This window comes from Podarcis tiliguerta, assembly GCF_965153285.1.
Source record: "Podarcis tiliguerta genome assembly, chromosome: 3".
Lineage (NCBI taxonomy): Eukaryota > Metazoa > Chordata > Lepidosauria > Squamata > Lacertidae > Podarcis > Podarcis tiliguerta.
The window spans coordinates 39133643-39153330 of NC_139536.1; the positions used below are offsets into that span (position 1 = coordinate 39133643).

The following is a 19688-nucleotide window of genomic DNA, read 5'->3' on the forward strand; positions in this document are numbered from 1 at the left end:
GCCCATTTGAGCAAGAGGTATTGTCAGGTTTGAGGGGGGCTGGTCAAGGTGACCACCCACTTCCCAGTGCTTACCCAACTTCTCATCCATGCTTTATTTCCTTGCCCCTAGTGCACCACTTTTTCCACAATGCCCTCATGCCCTCAGTTTTCCTATCTCATTTTCTCTTTCCCTAGCAAGCTCGTCCCAGAAACCTGCCTACTAGCTCCTAAAAACATGAGGTGACCACATCACTGTTTTATGAGCCTGCCAGGCCAAGTGCACCTTCTCCTCGCCGTTGCTTTGAGATTTGGATGTACCTGTTTTCTTTAATGTAGCAAATAAATCCCTGTGAGGCAGAGCTGCAGCAGCAGCGGCAACTCAAGCAGAGACATGCTCTGTTTGTGGAGAAGAACTCCCTTTAGCCATTTTTAGAAGTGGTTCTAGAATTCAGCACATCATAAAACCTTTGGGAAATGCATCTGTTTTGAAGGGGAAGCTAAGCTGAAACCCATTGGTGAACCCCTCTCTCTGGGAGCGGGTATGGAAAATATATTCTCCTCCCGAAGTTGCCTGACCATTGCTCATTTTGGCTGGGTTGAAGAGCTTTGGGAGTCCAACCAACATCTGGAGAGCCACAGGTGTCTCACCCCTGAGATAAGTGAACAACTGAGTTGCGCCTTCCATCTTACAAAGATAGCAATATCAGTCCTTCAAAGATAGACTTTACCCTGGAGAAAGAGGTGTTGTTGTTTTGGCTGTTGTTGTTATTATAGTTGTATACTGCCCTCCATCCAAAGATCACAGGGTGGTTCACAATATAAAAATACAAAATACCACTGCAAAAAGCCCTGTTTCTTGTGTTGCCGCCTTTTACCCCTCCCATGGGGGCGGCACACAAAGATGGGCCTCAGATAATGATTGCAGGGTCCGGGTCTGTTCCTATGCGGAGAAGTGGTCCTTGAGATGCAATCCTGAGCTGATTAGGGCTTTGTAGGTCAAAACCAGCACTTTGAATTGGAAACTAATTGGTAGCCAGTGCAGTTGGATCAGGGTTGGCATTATATGCTCAAACCATCTTGCCCCAGTGAGCAACTTGACTGCTGAATTCTGCCCAACGTGAAGTTTCTGAACTGTCTTCAGAGGCAGCCCCACATATAACATGTTGCAGTAACTTAACTCAGAGGTTGTCAGAGCATAGATGACAGAAATTAGACTATCCCTGCCCAGATGTGGTGCAGCTGGGCCACCAGCCAAAGCTGATAGAAGGCACTCTGCACCACTGAGGCCACCTGAGCCTCAAATGATAGCAACAGACCCAGAAGTACCCCCAAGCTGCGTACCTGCTCCTTCAGGGGGAGTGTAACCCCATCAAGAACAGGCAACCTCCCATCCATCTGGTCTAGGGAACCACCCACTAACAGTGCCTCACTCTTATCTGGATTGAGCTTCAGTTTGTTGGCTCTCATCCAGTCGATTTCCGAGGCAAGACAAAGGTCCAGCACATCTACTGCCACACCGGAAGATGTAAAGGAGTAGAGCTGCATGTCATCAGCATATTTCTGACAACGTACTCTAAAACTTTGGATGACCCCGCTCAGCGGTTTCATGTAGATGTTACATACAGTATAGATTGGCACCCTAAGGAATGTCCAAGCTAACATTTTAATGTTGCAAGTGTTATCTCAAAGCTAATGAAGAGTGACAGCAACCACACTTCTCTCTCCCCCCTTCCCTCTGTCTTGCAGGCAGGCAGGCAAGTTGGCAAGTCTGCTGGCCCACACTCTGCAAATTACTCTCCTAGCAAGCTCCATTGAGGCTTCAGCTGCCTAGCATTTTAATTTTAAATATTGCTAGAGCCAGGGCGAAACTAGCAGTAAATTCTACCATTCAGGTACCAGCTTTAGGGTTGTGGGGTCAATGAGAATACCAGAGCAGCAAGCCTTCTCAACATGCCCTGTTTCTGGTTTCATTGGCCCTGCAATACCAAAGGTTGATTGGCTTAGCTAAGTCTGATTGGCTTAGCTTACTGCCAGTGTTGCCTTGAGAGTCATCTTGAACTTTAGCTGTGGATGCATTCATTCTTTTCATTGTGCACTGAGGAATCTTAGGGGTTGTTTGGAGTTCTGTTGGGCTGCACCGGGCCCTGGCCCTATACCCAGTAGCCCAGAAAGTGTGCTCATAGTGGCCAGGTAACAGAAACTGAGACTGCCCTAATCAGCTGCTTGTCATGGAAAGAGTTGAAGATCTATCTAACTTTTGCTTACCTACCTAAACAGTTCATCAGTAGTGATAGGGGTTGTGAATCCCTGTGAATCCCTGACTGTTGGATTGGATTGGGGTAAGGTGCAGAGTGTGTGTGTGTGTGTGTGTGTGTGGCCCCTAGCTGGGTTGGGACATCTGATCTTAGACATACTGCTTTTCTTTTAGGAGAATTAAAAAAATAGACTTTCCAAGTGAAATTAATATTTTGTGCACATATTGATAAATAAGAGCAGATCTTTATGAGGTGATGAAGTTCAGGGCCAGATGGAGGATCATAATGTCCCAGACAAGGGGAAGTACCTCTTTACATAACAATGAATGCTTTGTGACATGCTTTGTTTTAATTCATAACTAATTATTGAGAGATGTACAAATCTACATTTTTCTTGGGAACCAGCATAGCATTTAAGGATTTGTTAATTCTGGAGAATGTGGAAAACTAAAATGCTGCAACTAACGAAAACGAATAGGGGAAAATCTCATTTATTTATATAATACTGATTAAAGAAAGAAGTTTTGACTATTGCCATCACGATGTTCATGTCCTTGACTGCTACCATAACATGACAATTATTTTAAACCCTGGAGGACTGGAATATAAATCTAGTTAATATAATTTATGATAAAAGCATAAGCTAACAACCCAAGGATTTTGTCTCTTTCAATTTATTCAGTTCAGAAATCCAGATCAGGCTGTTTGTTTTCTCTTTCAGAAGACGAACATAAATTAAGAAGATTTAGAAAGAGAAACAAAATAAATGTCCCATTCATTTAAGTACTTGAAAAACAACATATTTCTTTCTGGACATGTCTGTTACTTGGAGCTTTGCCATTAGTACAAAATGAAGCATGCATGTTCATTAAAGAAAAAGTAATGTGAAAATATACTTTTTAATATATCTTTGGTTCTGACTTAAGTTTTGTTTTCATTAAGCATTTAAACAATATTTTTCTTCACTGGCCTAGAATTCATGTTTCATGTGACACACATAAAAACCTCTCCAGGCATCCAGTTTCAAAGGGCCAAGGGACCACGCACAAGATAAGTCTGGCCTCCTTGACGGTGAATAATACCTGACACACATTTCCCAACCAGCCTTAGTCTGGCTGCCTTATTCATGGGTAGGGTTTCCAACATGGGAAACTGAAATGTTGGTCAATCAAGGAAGCTTTCCCAGGAAAACTCTACACACAGGCAAAGCAGCCACCTTCAGAATTACGCCAAATATGCTTTACAGTTTTATGCAGAGATGGAATACAGAAACAGGTTCATATGGTAGCGCTTCACACATGCAACTCCATGCATGGCAAAATACCACAATGGCGGGGGTGGGAAAAGAAATAATGACTATGATACGTTAGAGGCATGTATAAAGCCAGTCGTCCCCCCCCCCCCCCCAATTTACTTTATCTTGTGTACATTCTGCTTGGAAGAGCAACTAAGTCACTTTGAGCTGAGAGATGGTGCATCATTGTGTAACTACCTTAATTTGTCACTTTTCAGAAAATCAGATGAGGGGGAAAAAAGAATGGCAGCATTTCGTCCCATAAAAACCAAGATTTCACAAACTGATGTGTTTTGGCTGTTAACTTTTACCTTCCTGTCTCAGCTAGAAACAGGTAAGAATTAAATGGTATTTCTGTACGAACTGCTTTTAAAGCTCATAACTTTTCTCTCAAACTCACATCTTGAAGCGATGACATGTCACCACAGTTGAGATATTGAGATGCTAACTGAAACTAAAAAGCTTTGAGAATGAAAGCCATGGTAGGATGAAAAGGAAGGATGGCAAATTAAAACTGTAGGCTAATAGGCATTTTGTGCGGTTGTGAGCGGTTGTGTTTAAATAATCAGAGAGCAAATTGGAATTAAGCAAATTGGAATTAAGAGTGCTGGATATGGCCATAAGAAGATAAATGTATGATAAATTAATCATGTAAACCTAGCCAGATCCCATCTTCTACACCAGACATGATTAATTTGTAATGGGCAACAGCCATCTAGACATGACTATGTAATAATTTAACAGTTCAATTACCGTGTATAAGAGATTGACTTGAGCGACAGTGTCTGCCACAGAGTTTACGGGGTGAAAAGTTCAGGGCTTGGTTGAATCCAGTTATTCTGGTACCTGCAGCTCTTAAGACCTGTAGTATGATTATTGCTCCACTCCTCTCTCACAGCATCCCTGTTTAGTCAGCTGATTATGGGGATGCGAAGATCTTGTAAAAAACCAAATGCATTTCTTAGCTCACTGTAACACAGAAGCCAGAGGCAAAGTAACACATTGTGTGGCCAGCATACACAGCAGGGTTTAAAATGGGGGGGGGGGAGAACCCCTTCTAGACGCAGGTGAGCATTTTAATCATGGCTACAGTGCACATAGAGAAGAGTTTTAAACCTTCCCAGACACAGTACTGACAAAAATCCCCTCCTCCAGGCTGCAGTTAGCCTTAGGGGAAAAGTTCTCATTAGTGCAATGGGAACTCTTTTCAAGGGCTAACTGTAATGCATGGCGTTTTTATTTTTTAGGACTACAGCTGGGGAGGGAACAAATAAACTTCCTCTCCCTGCATGTTGCAGTCCCATGAAAACCACCCCCTCCCCCAGGCTTTATTTTCCTGATATGACTGACCTAAGAGATTGTGCAGTGAAGCAGAACTCAGGTTCAAATTCTGCCTTTCCCATGAAATCTGTAGGGCATCTTAAGCAGAACCTCATCTACACCCCCTTAATTGCAATTGGTGGTTAATACAGGCAGCTTTTACAGGTTGTATTTTAAGGTTACTGAGAAAGTGTGTGTGATGGCTTGAACATACGGGTGGATTTTGTGCTAACCCAATCAAGACACGATGAACATGCATCTCAGAGGGACTTGACCCTTATTACTTCATAAAAGCTTGGCAGAAGGACATGCCTATATTCTCCCTGTCAGGGTAGTTATTGCCTAAAATCTAGAGCTTGTCTTGCCACTTCTACTTAGGGTGTCCTACTAAAGGCCTTTGCAATCTATGAGGAGAAACATGCCTCCATAGAGGAAAAATGTGCACTAAGCAAATTTCTGTACATCATTCAAAACCACTGTGCTGCATCTCTCCACATTCCTTTAGCTGAGGCTACTTCACTCTTAACATCCATAAAACCATGAGTATTTAGTGACATATCACCTGTATTAACTTTTAATAATTAAAATGCTTGGCAAGTATCCTTTGTCCTAATTTCCAATTATGTCATGAAAATTCCTAGACAATTACTAACATGCATTTGAAATGTATGGTATCACGTTTTTTGCTTCAGTGAACAATGAACGATGGCTGTGTGGGGGCTGTAGCTATATAAGGAGGATGTTTTAAAAACCAACAACACTTTGCTTGAACAAGCTTTTTACATGTTGCAATACCTTAAGCAACCGCACTTAGTTAGCTCTAACAATTAGTGATAAAAGCCTCTTGTCTTTCCCTGCTCCCTAGAAACATTAAGAACAAAAGATCCCTGCTGGATCAAACCAAACTTGGATCTAGTTCTGCATCCTGTTTCCCCACAGGAGCCAATCAGTTGCCTGTGGGAAGCAAATAAACAAGACATGAGCGCACCCTATTCATAGAATGGTAGAGTTGGAAGGTATTGGCAAAACCTATTTGGTGTTTCGCAGCTTTCTGACTAGTTGCAGGACCTAAGCCAGACCTAGCAGAGTAAACGCAGAATCCGTGGAAGCAATTGGCGACTTGGCTGCAGACAGGATAGACGAAGCAGGAACTTGTAGTTAGGTGTGTATTATATACAGTGGACTATTTACAGGAACAGAACAGAATACGGATCTTTAACTGACTCTCATACACGACTCACAACTCTCAACCTCCAGCTCCTACACTGACACTCGTACTAGTTAGTAGGCCATTAATCATTATTCCCATGAGAGAGCTTGACCAATCATGGAGCTGTCTCCATGCCTCTGTATCACCAAGCAGACTTACTCCTTCACATGACATTTTGGCTGTCTGCCAAACCTTAATTGACTCTGTGTGAGTCTGCACATATTCAGATTCCCAACAGAAGGGACCCCCAAGAGTCATCTAGTCCACCCCTCTGCATTGCAGGAATCCTGCCCACTATTGTCCTTAGGTGGGCTTGAACCACCAACCTTCTGTTTGTTTCCTAGAGGCTATTAAGAGGCATGTTTCCCCAGATCCTGGAGATAGAACATTACTAGTAGCAACTGATAGCCTTATTCTCTAGGAATTGTCTAATCTTTTAAATATTTCTGGGTTGGTGGCCATCACCACACGTTGTAAAAGTGAATTCTGTATATGCTTTGTGAAGTACTTGGCTTTTTCCTGTTGTCTGTCTTGAATATCCTACCATTCAGTTTCATTGGATCACCCCAGGTTCTAGTATTACGAGAGGCTGAAACACTTCTATGTACTTACTTTATATCATGCACAATTTTTTAAATCTCTAGCATGTTGTTCCAAACTTGTTTTCCCCTCCCCCAAACTTAAAAGACCCAAACACTGTGACCTTGCCATATAAGTCTCCTGATCATTTTGATTTCCCTTTTTCTGCAATCTCCCCAGTTCTACAATACCCCAATGCAGAGGCTAGAATTCTAACTGGCATTCCAAATGGGCATTATGAAATTGGCAGGGGTTTTAAATACCTTTTACTGTTGCATACTGGGTCACCATTTTCATTGAGCCATCCATCAGAAGTCTATCCTTCCTGTATAGCTAGTGCGAGCTTAGAATCCATCAGTATAAATGAGAAATTTGGATTTTTTTGCCCCAGTGTACACCATTTTTATTCACATTAACACACATTTGTTTTTTTAACTCAGTTTGGAGAGAATGTTTTGGAGTTATTCATGATGCCTTTTTGTTTTTAGTAACCTGAATAATTTGATGTCATCAGCAAACTTGGCCGCCACACTGTTCGCCCATAACTCTAGGTCATTTATGAACAAGTTTAAAAGGAGGCGTGTCATTACAGATCTTTGGGGACTCCACTTTTTATATAATTGTGAGAACAGTCCATTTAGTCTTACTCTATTTTCTTCTGTCCATTTATTATTAAATTCATTATTGATCCTTAATAGACTGTCATCTGTGATCCATAATAGGCTGTCATCTTATATTGAGCTTGTCAAATATGTGTCTCAGTGGATGCAATTGGGTTCCAGCTGCCGTTAGCCCATGGCCAGGGGTCAGGGATGATGGGACATTACCCAGATACTTTTGGAGAGGATCTTCACTGAAAGCTTTGTGAAAGTCTAAGTAGACAGTGTCTACAGACTCACCCCTAGGACGTGCTTATTAAGACTCTCTCAAAAGGTTATACAGATGGAGCATGCACTTGTAGAAGCCATGCTGGCTCTTCTTCAACAATACTTGTTCTTCTAAACATTTATTAATTTATCTTAAATAATGTTTCCCACCAATTTGCATGGAACAAAAGGCCTGCTACTTCCAGGATTGCCTTTTAAGAATTGGAATTATATTGGTGACTTTCCCATGTTTGGATATAGCAGCTGATCTTAGGGCAACACATATTTTTGTTAGAATATTAGCATTTTCACTTTTCCGTCCAACTGTAGATGGATGAAATTACTTAACTTTTGTTAGTAATGCCTTCACACGTCACCACTCTTTGCCTCAGTTCTTGAAACTCCATACACTTACTTGAACTTAAAACCTAAGCTGAATTTACAGTGACATGGAAAAAGCTAATCCTACAGTTGTTTATAAGCTAGCTGACTTTCCCACTTGCTAGGTCTGAACTGTGGTCTTCATCAGTGTATAACACTATATTACTTTCTGTCCCATTTCTGTCTAGGTTAACTGCAGCCGCTCAAGGCTTCCCTGATAAAGGAGAGCAGCATGAACTGTAAGTTTCTACAGAATTACCTCCTCTAAGTTTCAGGTCTTGAACTGTATAGGATTCCACACCCCACCCCGCTTGCAATTTAGCTCCTGGGATACACAATGTCCTTTGCTGTGTCCTTATTTCAGTTTCAATTGATGAAGTAGCACCTACCTTCTGCTTGCATTTGTGTTTAATTCGCCCATGTGCGTAACAGTTTACCTCAGTGCTTCATCACTAGGGCTAAGGTGCTTTGCCAGCTGGGGTTTCCCAAGTGCTCACAGAGTATATGACACAGGGCTAGAGAACTGGTGGCCCTCCAGAAGTTGATGAGTTCCAGTTAGCCCAAGCCAGCATGGCCAGTGATAAGCGATGACTGGTCAACATTGTTCTTAAGTGCCACAGGAAGAGATATTGCTGAAAATTAGACACTCTTTGGCTGCTGCTTTTATCTTGAAGCCACAACACACCTGGCCTGACCCTTTGAACTAGATAAGAAACCTTCAAAATTCTTCAGTATGCAATATTGTGTCTGCCAGGAAACTGCTTAAAAATTGACAGGTAGTTACATACAGTATTATGTTTCCAGAGCTAACACAATTGTTCCACAACTAGACTATTATGTTTTAATGGGTGTTAGTCATAAGGAAGGACCAGAAGGTAACAACTTCCACTGGGGTTTCCTCATGTAAAATTACTTAATGAATTCATTGTCATAACATCCTTTTGCTCTTCTTGAGCAGAAGTCACCCAGCTGTTAATAAAGAGTTATGAAAGATGAATCCAGCAGTCCACATTTTGGCTGAGGTAAAACCATGTGCATTTATTTCATCCGCATTTTTAGAATTAGTTAAGCATAAAATTAAATATGTTGACTGTAATAAATTCAGTCATACAAGTGCAAGTCTCCAACTATAATGAATGGCAGATTATTTTAAAAAAGGTACCAGTAAATCATAAGAGGGAGCATGTCCATTTGACCTTTATTGAAGTATACAGGAGGTTCTTTTTAGAAATCAAATATGAGAATGGAGATATGGCCAAACGTAAAATCTATCAAATTCAGTGAAAACTGTCCGACTTTAAATAGTAGCTGTAAGAATGACCAATATATATTCTTTGTTACAACCGCCCTCACTCTACAAGTAAAAAAAAAATTATAAACATTCAGTAAACATTCTTTCCTAAGGTAGCTTCCCTTATATAGCAGTGATTTATCCATTCTTGTATACATAACTTTTTAAACATACCAATCAGTGGTTCTCACAATTGGAAATAAAAGCACAAAAAAGTTTACACTCTTGTACAGGTAAATAAAAGATCATCTTGAATTAATCTGTATATCCTGAAGGGCATAGTATAGTTTCATTACCTATTACATAATTAGCTTCTTAGATACAAATATTGACATATTTGGCTTGTGCTTCAAAGCCTCGTGTGTCTATCAAGTCCATGTCAACGCAGCTCATAATTTGAAGTCACTTGGGAGGTCTTTACTGCTGCTCGGTTTGACTTGCTCGTGCAACAGAGCATCCTCAGCACTTGTCATGGCACTGCATTTCTCAGCTGAATCATCAGCATCTGGGTCCAGGCCTTCGGGACAGGGGAGTTTCTGAAGCTCTTCCCGCAGTTGAGCTGTGTGACGCTGTGCACATACAAATTCATAGTGAGGAAAGGGGCTCACTCACAGCAATTTAGGTGCAGTCATACTGCTATACTTTCACAGACAAAATGAGAAACTGCTGCAATAAAACTTTGAAGTCTTCATGTGGTGATAGTTGTTATTTTTGCTTTCCCCTACTACTAGTGGGAGCTGCAGGAAGATTATTAATTAAGAGTAACTCTGTGCAGCAGGTCTTTGTGCTCATATCATAAAGCAAGAACCAGTTCTGAAAGCAGCACAGGGGATTTCAGTAGAACCCACTTTGAACCTTTAGACCTACCCTTAGACCTTCCGGGTCAATGCAACAAACTCATGGGTGGAGATGTCAGGCTGGGTTCACCACGTAGGCACAGCAGCACCATATGAGCTATTTAAGCCCAGTTCTAATAATGGTTGAACAGGGTTATAGACTCTTAGCGTATAGGTGTGCCTGCAATGTGCAGAACTATGCCATTGGTTTTCTACAAACCTTGCCTGTTGTATTTAAACCACACACAAAATGAATTAGGGTACGTCTTAGTGAAGCTATTGCATGCCAAATACACCTTGATGACTGAGCAGCCGACATTCATACTTTCAGACATCAAAGTGATGAACATGCATGTGTGTGTGGATTAACGCTTTGCCATTGCCCGTGTTTGTTCCATCCACATGCCAAGATCGCATAAGGCTATGCAGGGGGATGGGGCTCCTATGGCCCTCCAGATATTGTTAGACTACAATTTCCATCACCTTTGACCTTTGCCCATGGTGGCTGGGGCTGATGGTAGTTGGAGTCCAACAACCTCTGCAGACCAGAGTCCTCGTGCTATAAGCAAGGATTTCCAAATGCAACAAGGTTTTACTTAAATGGCTTTGGTGGACAGTTGGAGGACTAACTTCAAAATGCACATATTAACATAGAAAATATAACCAGACCAACAACGAAAGCTGGTAGTTTGCGATTTGGCCAACCTGTTGTTGAAAGTAGCAGGCCCCACAGCTGCCCCTCTTACCCTTTGAAACATTTAGTAAGGCAAAATGTATGACATGACACTGGGCTGTGAGCTTCCACATCCCTGCTCCTCTCCACTGGCTGCTGTTGGCAGGAATGGGAAAACTTAGTTGTGCCTTATTAATCACTAATGGAGGCAAGATGGAGGGGACACACAGCTGCCACTCTCCCCTGACACAGATGAGCTCCTTTGTGTCACAGATCCTGTTTCTAGAACTGCAAAGTTAACCCAGGGGGAAAACTGCTTTAAATAAAAAATGGGTGCAAGTCAGTTGATGCATTCCAGTATGTTCTAATTACAAGAAAGGCATATGGTGGTGGGAGGAGCAGCAAGAAAAATGTGGACGCAAATTATTTACTTTTTTTGTAAAGTGCCATCATCTTTAGAGTGTGTGCAGTCATAAGAGCTGCTAAAAGCATTCACTGCACACACTCTATTTTTTAAAAAATAATATTGTTCAAAAAGCAATAAATATTATTTTTTAAAAAAATAGTGTGTGCAGTGAATGCTTTTAGCAGCTCTTATGACTGAAGTTAGTAGTCAGGCACCAAAAAGGTTTTACTGAATCATGGGCAGTAATCTCATCTGTGAACCTTACCTTTAGAGCGGCAGCGTGATGAGACATAGTCCTGCCTACCCGTTTATCGCTGCTGTACTGTTGTATATCTGCTATCCACTCCTCACACTGAGCCATGATTTCTACTCTCTTCAAGTAGAAGTGTTTGTGTATAACCTGTAAAAAGGCAGATTGAAGGTTAAAAAGATAGTGGTACAAATTACAGAACTGTAACATCATTTTAATTGTGCACCCTCTGCTAACAAACAGACAAGCTTTGACTGTATTATTCTGCTGCTGCATGAATCTGAAGTCAAAGCACCATATTTAGATACCAGAAATGGCCAACTATATGATGCAAAAGTAACAACTGTTTAGACAGATCATTTTCTGCTGTATCATAATATACCTGGAGAATGTCTTCATTTCTTTGCAACGTTTCCTTCTTTTGTGGGAAAAGCCATATATATATAGCTGAACGGACTGAAATAATGTGCTTAATATGCACATAAGCAAAGATGCCTCTAGGTGATGTCTCTTGGGACATCTTGAGATTGTGGGATCAAATGGGTTACTATCCAGGTATTTGTAAAAGTAGAAATTCCCTTAACTGCAAACCCAATTGGCTTCTGCCAATTTTAATAAAAATCAATATGTATCATGAATAAATGGTATCTTCACTTGAATACCAAAGGGGTGATTTATAACTACAGATTAATGAGAGCTAGATTAAAATTTGGCATTTTGCCAAAACTAGATCAGAAATCCAAATATGCATCCAACACAGAAATATAAAATATCAGCAAAATTCTCTAATACAAACAATACTTTTGAAAATAATTTCAATATTTAAAAATTACCAGATAATTCAACATTTTTGTTCTCTTCTTAAGGGCAAACATATCCACAAATGAATAAAGAAATCTTCTGTTAGCATACTTATTGTACGTATTGGCTCTGTGGTATAATATTTACAGGCTCTCTTGCTATAGTAAGTAATACTAATTTCATTGGGCAGACTGATATTTGTGCAGTAAGTTCCTCATTATGATTAGTTATATTTAACAAATACAACAGTGTCCCAAAGTTGTACTTTTACACACTTTGTAAAGGTAAAGGGAAGCTGTACCTCAGTTTATATATTTTAACCGATATTTGTGTGTGTTTGTGACATTAAATCAAACTACCTAATCTGTTCAACAAATTATTTTTAAAATTTGACTTAAACAAAAGCATGGAATGGCTTCAGATAGTGTTTCTGCATTTAACACATATTTGATAATCAATTTGGTAAACGAGCTTTTGATTTTAATCAATAAATTTATTACTGGTTTAAATCTCTATTTTATCTGAAATAAAACAGAGGTGCTCATTCTGATTTACCTCTATGGAAGTGTACGTGTGTGCACTGACTCTCATAACTAAAAAGCAATTTGGAGCAGAACACAAGATCAAGTTCAACCCTACTTCTTGTTCCACGGTGGTTTGAATTTTTTTTGCCTTTCAACAGGGTTAAACTTGCACTAGCACAGACTTTAACAATGGCTAAAAACAGCTGCTTTCAAAATCTTCATATTAACAATGAACTTTAATTTAGAACTGGTAAATGAAGGCAGGGGGCTTTCTGAAAGCGTCTGATCATGTGGCATAATCCACATCCCAGAACTGCAATTTGTATGCACTTGGTCTATTTACTTCCATTAGGTTAATGTCTGAAACTGGACAATTTGCATGGTAAGGCAGTTTACATACCTGCAGCCACCAGAAAGCTAAGATAATGTGCATTATTGTACCCAGTACAATTATGTACTGCATAATATGCACATATATACAAATGTGTCTGCATTGTGTGGGTGCTAGAATATCTACTGTAACAATGGGGGCCTCTTGGATTTCACATACCCTTTACATAATTGCGTATGTGGCTGGCAAATGGATGATGGGAGGCAAGAGAGTCTGTGTTGTGGGACTTGAACAAATCCAAGGCAGTGTATTATCAACTCCTGCCCCAGTTGCAAGCCTGCAAGGTCACTTCCAAGTCTGGCAATGAGCCAAGAAGAATGGGAACCTACATCTAATACAGAGAAAGGGCCAAGTATGTATTTTATTAGAGTGTCTTAAGTGCTTCATACCCTTAAAAAACAGAAGCTAGTGCTCTGGCTTGTCCTTGCCACCCTGTAAAGGGTCAAAGGCATTTTCAATGTAGCACCGAGTCTGAGACTCTTCATTATTTTACTTACAGCAAGTGCAAAGGGAGGAAATCACAAGGGAGCGCCTGTGAGTAGGGTTTAATTACTTTTTCAGCAAAAAGCATTACTGGCGTTCTTATGGTGCCCCCTGACCATAAAAGAAGTTAGATTTTTCACTGCAATCTCTATCTACTAGTCATGAACACTAATCTTGTTGCAGGAAAGGACAGGAGGGGTATTGCTCAGGCCTAGGATATTATTATGTGTGCCTATGACCAATATATTGTGCGCACTACTCAAGTTTTCATAACCTGTAACCTGCTCATAAAATGCAAAAAGTCCTGTTGGCTATAAACAAAACATAATTTTTTATAATTCAAATTTTTTATGTAAGCTCAATTTTTATGTATAGCTCAATTTTTTATGTAAGTGGTTTAAAAATTAGGTAAAAGTATGTGAGAAGACATGTTGCAACCATAACATGAGACTGGCTCCCCCCACCCCAAGATAATTTTCCAGGCATGTCTGTATCACCGTTATTGCATTAATCACCCTTAGTCCAATTTCCTTGGATGCTAGGCAAGATACTAAATTCCCTACTGCAAAATAACCTTAATTTTTGACATGTACACCTTTATAGTCAATTAGAGGCATGAAATTATCAAGGAAAATTTATGACAAATGTCAGAACTCTCGCTTGGCTACATTATTAGCCAATTTATTAGCAGTATCAAATATCATTGGGGAGGAAGTAGATCACAGCCTGATGGCATCTTAATTAAAATACTGAAATAAAAGGGAATCTAGATGATTTACTACTAGCGATAGAAACTATTTTTCTTCAGACTCAGGTTTTGTCCCCCCTCCCCCACCAAACCAGAGAAGTTCCCTGTGGCCATTTTCACATCCAGGGGAAAAGGGAGAAACACTACATACCAAGAAAATTAAGCCATTCAGCTGTTCATATTGGTCAACTATTTCCATTTGCCACACAATCCTCACTTTAAGCACACCAATATGGGATGGATTCACAGTTTGAGATGCAATTAGTATTTTTTTCCTGCTCAAACATTTTTTTGGTTAAAGTTGATAGGCAGAATAGGTATTTTAAGATGGAAGCAGTTATCCTGACGAAAACAGGTTTTGCAAAGGTATATATGGGCTGTAGGTGAACTCATGCATTTGACATTACTTCAAATTGCACCTACCTGACTATTCAAAATTTGGTTCTGGCACACAGTGGCAGACCACATTCAATTCTAACTGTGAGACAATTATTGATATGTTTTCTGTAACACGGAACTCCTCAGAAACTGATGACCAGGGTGGGGGCCCACAAATACCAGGTTTGCTTACAACCCAGGCTTTATTTGTCCTTGCTACCAACAGGTCTTCTGGGATTGCTCAGATGACTTTAAGACAAAGTATGGATTGCTATACAGAAGCTTGAGGAAGGCAAGAAATAGAAGGAAACTCTCCTGCTGTGTCTTCCTTCCTCTCATGTGCTGGAAGATGTGGATAAGAAAGAGTTTCTTCTGCTGTTTCTAACATTCTCCATACATTTGCCTCTGAAGAGCCTTGTGCAGTTCCTAAAAGTCTCTGGAGTCATGGGATCTCTTTTCATTTGTGCAGCAATTTCGGAGAAGGGAAGATAGAGCAGGGGAAACTCCTGTTACTTCTTTCCTTTTCCTAACTGGAAAACAAGCAGAGTCTGTCACAGGCTACTGGGAGACCTTGCAGGCACAGGCAAACTCTGGCCCTCCGGACGTTTGGGACTACAAGTCCCATCATCCCTAGCTCACAGGACCAGTGGTCAGGGATGATGGGAATTGTAGTCCCAAACATCTGGAGGGACGGAGTTTGCCTATGCCTGCCTAAGGGACAAATACACCTTCCTACCTGTCCTGCTTCTGGGCTTCCCAGAGACATCTAGTTGGTCAATGTGAGAAACTGGATTGGTTCTTATCCTGACTTTTTGACTAAAACCAATGCAGCCCAATTGCCGCAATAAACCTGAATTTATGCTATTATCCCTATCTCTGTTATCAAGGTAACAGACGTTTCTCAGGATTCTACATTTAAAATGGATGGATCATAAGCAGGTATGGCACAAAGCACTAACCTCTTTAAAACACGGTGAAGGATTTCTGATTTGTTCAAGCATAGCCCATTTGACTGTTGCTTGCCGTATATTTCCATCGTATTCTCTGGAACTCTGTGTGCCGCTTGGAGTCCCTCTTGATCTTTCGTATCCTGGTTCATTGAAATAGGGCTCTGCAACTAATATGAGGGATTGCACAGACACCAATACCTGTGGGCAGACACAGTTGGAGGAGTTTGCAAGCAGTAAAAAGAACAAAACAGACCATTGCCAAGGTCAGAACAATAAAAACAAGCTAAACCTGTCCTCTTATTGTCAAACTTTTGCATAGATTGACCCAATGGTGGCAATGCTTTGCACCTGCCATTTGCAGTGCCAAAGAAGGATCTATTTGTTACAGTGTATTCTTTTAAACAATATAATGGACCATTACACTCTCTCTCTCTCTCTCTCTCTCTGTGTGTGTGTGTGTGTGTGTGTGTGTAAAACATACATTCATTTTCAATGAAAACGCTATGGCTGTTGAACAAAGCACTTGCCTTTGCTAATGTTAATCAATACCAGGTTAAAGTCTGGAAAAGCCAATCCTAGTCCCCTAAGGTTTTGCTCTTGAGGTCTTGACAAATTCATTTAAATGCTTTATTTGCTAGGACTATGCTTGATAAATATAATTATATGATTACAAGCATATTAATATTAATATGACACCACATATAAATATTAATATGGCACTTAACTGCAGCAGCCAAGTTGAATAAGGGAATATTTACATAAAGTAAATTAATATTGGGGAAGCATGATTCAGTGGTGGATATTTAGTGTACATTAATATGAGCAGTTAATACAGTTTGGAGTTATCATCATAACATCAATATAAAAAGAAAATTAGGTCATCAGATCGCAGTTTTACAACAGTAAGCTGAATATATTTAAGGCATATCCTAGACATGACAACATTACAAAAACACTTCATTTTAACTTGAACACACATACTAATTCTTCTTGTTGGAAAGTATATTTCTATTGATTTTTTGAGCTATTTCAATATATAGACTGGGATCTCATAATTCTCAAACATACTTTCCAAAGTGCACCTGGAGCTGCACCAAGACTCGCCAATTTTCAGGATTATTTATTTTTTTTGTACTGCTGCATAAAAAGTGACTGCACTGAAGTAAATACAAGATCATCGAATGATAATTTAGATTGCCCTACATGTATTTATTTGAAATGATATCAGAGAACAAGGTGCAGTGCTGGAAATACACTGGCTTTTGTCTTGCAGAAAAAAAACTTTGTTTTCTGAATTATTTACACACCCACCCTCCAGCTTCCACACTGAAGAAAGCCACATACTTGTAAAAAGCTTGATGTCTGGGGATTCCACTTCTCTTCTGGTCTTCCATGCCAGGTGTTAAGAATACTTAAGCAAACCTGAAGATAAAGGTTTTGAACAGTTATATATATAAGTATCAGTACATGGTTGCAATTTATACATTGTTCTAATCCACAGATTAATGATTTTCATATATGAGTTGACTGGTGCTGTCTAATCCAACATCGTCTCATCCCTATTCTCTCTTCAGTACAGCAGGATCCCTCTTTCATTACTATAGTACAGTTTGCTTCCAGAAAGGCAATCCGTACATGGATGCCTGCTTCCATTCACTGACAGGCTTTTGTGAGACACTGCCAGGCAACTGGACTATATCCTAGAGTAAAGCAGACAGGCTTCTTGAAAAAATAAATCAGTGTGTTACCGTATGTACTCAAGCATAATGTGCCATCAAATCTAATGTGCACCTTAATTTTCGCAACATAATTTGGCCAAAAAAGGTGAGCATAAGATTCAAGTAAATATCGTATATGGTTACCCATGTAAGTTAAGCTATCCATAGGTAAAGGTAAAGGTACCCCTGCCCGTACGGGCCAGTCTTGACAGACTCTAGGGTTGTGCGCCCATCTCACTCAAAGAGGCCGGGGGCCAGCGCTGTCCGAAGACACTTCCGGATCACGTGGCCAGCGTGACATCGCTGCTCTGGCGAGCCAGAGCCGCACACGGAAACGCCGTTTACCTTCCCGCTAGTAAGCGGTCCCTATTTATCTACTTGCACCCAGGGGTGCTTTCGAACTGCTAGGTTGGCAGGCGCTGGGACCGAACAGCGGGAGCGCACCCCGCCGCGGGGATTCGAACCGCTGACCTTTCGATCGGCAAGCCCTAGGCACTGAGGCTTTAACCCACAGCGCCACCCGCGTCCCTAAGCTATCCATAGGTACCTATTTACTCAGAATGACTAGAAATTGTTTCAACCACATTAGTCTGCAATAAAATAGCAAAACCATTTACCTTGCCATCATTGTAAAGATTTGGATTGAATCTCACACTGTGTCCTCCAGTTGTTTCCAGATTTACAAGTGGAGGTGAATTAGGATAGTCTTGCGGAAAATACACATCAAATTCAAAACAGCCATTTGCATAAGGTGTGTCTGCTGGGCCAGTTATCAAAACCTTTTGAAAAAGACAAATAATGTTATAGCAACTAGTTTGGGAAACTAGTATATCATATACAACACTTTAGAACTAGGGTTGGACAAATCCTGTCAGTTTGTTTCTCTCAGCTTCTCATTTTTCCATTCTTGCATCCACTTTGCCCCATTTCTGAATTACTTTGTGATTTTTGAAAAAGAAAAGTCTGCACAAAAATCTATGTGTTTTTTGCAAGGAATTGGGTATTATAAGCATTTTTTGTGCTCTCTTTTGCTTGTGGATTTTGAAGGATAGCTGTATTTGGTTTGCAGATTTGTTTTGGGAAGTGCAAATTAAGTGGTTCTGCATTTTTAATATGAACCAAACACATTTCCCCTCTGTCTCTAATTAGAACTGCAAGTGCTCACTGGACCAGGTCTTATTCAAGAGAAATATCATTGACAATTCCAATGCTATCTTGCATGTTTACTCCCTCAATGAAAACATAGCCCCTCTGCACATAAGCCACATGATCTCCTCCAGGACGCCCACTTCTTATAGGATTCTAGTGTCACACCTGCACATCTTTCCCTCTCTCCTCCAACTTCATTTCCTTGAATCAAAGAGTAGTAAATATCTAGCAAAGGGGGGTAAGTATCAGGCAGCCTGGGGGCCAAATCTCACCTGCATAACTGTCAATCAAGAAGTAAAAATAAAATAAAAGGCACAACAGAAACAGCAACTGTTGCAAGAAGACTTACCAATAGGCTAATTTGGTAGGAAAGTTTATGTCCCTCCATCCCCACCCCAGCTAGAGAGAACTTCTGGCAAAAAATAGGTGCTGAACAGGCTTTTAGGAAGATACACTTTTTCAAATTTATCATCAATGCCCTGGAAGTTTCTGAAGTGGAGGCGAGCAGGAGCAGTACATTAAAAAGTTCCCTCTCCTTTTCCAAGTCCCATAGAAGCAGAATAAATCATGCAAAATAAGCATTAACGTGATTTAGACACATCAGAGACCTCTGCTGTTTTTGGAACACAAGTCTGATTTTTTTACCTTCATGATGTCTAGTCTCTCCTCATCACAGCGGACAAAGACACTGGATGAAGAGGAAAGAGGCAGCGATGTAGAAAGTGTCACAGCTTCTTGAGCAAGACGTCTGGCTCTGGCAGCACTGTTTGCATCACTAGCATTTTTCACCTGTGACATGTAGTGGTAATTTACTTTAAACACCAGTTTTCCATCGTCATCTTCTGAAACCATCTCAAAGGTATCTAAAGGAGAGAAAAGTAACATTTTAATTTATTAGAATATAATTAAATTGTATGAAGTATCAAAACTAATGGAAAAATCAGTCTGTATATAAATATTTCATTTCCCCCCTCCCCATAGCAACAAGCAATTCAATACAGTAAGGCAGACCCAAATACTTTCCCATTGTTAAAAGATACGTAAGATACCTTGCTAGTCTTGCAAACACACACTATTATACTAAAATTATTCTAATTGGGTATCATTAAAGAGTCAATTGACAATAGAGTGAAACTGCATTATTGATAAATGATCATAGGAGAAAACAAAATTAACACATTATACTTTATGGACCAAAAGTACA

The 19688-nt window shown here is 40.3% G+C and overlaps 1 protein-coding gene and 2 long non-coding RNA genes across 19 annotated transcripts in view; 2 read left to right on the plus strand and 1 right to left on the minus strand.

The window, feature by feature from the left end:
- The window catches only part of LOC310673676, a 31923-nt gene extending 16303 nt beyond the window's left edge, over positions 1 to 15620 (plus strand). Inside the window, exons 2-4 of the long non-coding RNA XR_014509178.1 lie at positions 3749 to 3864; positions 8075 to 8125; positions 14894 to 15620. This is a non-coding gene — a long non-coding RNA (uncharacterized lncRNA). The remainder of the gene's footprint in view (positions 1 to 3748; positions 3865 to 8074; positions 8126 to 14893) is intronic.
- BIRC6 (baculoviral IAP repeat containing 6) overlaps positions 9068 to 19688 on the minus strand; it is a 138645-nt gene continuing 128024 nt past the window's right edge. For all 17 annotated transcript variants that reach the window (XM_083432054.1, XM_083432060.1, XM_083432058.1 and 14 more), the window contains 6 exons: positions 19130 to 19347; positions 17953 to 18114; positions 16962 to 17039; positions 15627 to 15815; positions 11358 to 11492; positions 9068 to 9746 (listed from right to left, as the gene is read on the minus strand). In XM_083432054.1, the coding sequence (XP_083288180.1) occupies positions 9567 to 9746; positions 11358 to 11492; positions 15627 to 15815; positions 16962 to 17039; positions 17953 to 18114; positions 19130 to 19347 (962 nt within the window). In that variant the 3' untranslated portion in view covers positions 9068 to 9566. The remainder of the gene's footprint in view (positions 9747 to 11357; positions 11493 to 15626; positions 15816 to 16961; positions 17040 to 17952; positions 18115 to 19129; positions 19348 to 19688) is intronic.
- Positions 9753 to 11087, plus strand: LOC310673689. Its single transcript, XR_014509193.1, has 2 exons — positions 9753 to 10950; positions 10992 to 11087. It is a non-coding gene; the product is annotated as an uncharacterized lncRNA (long non-coding RNA).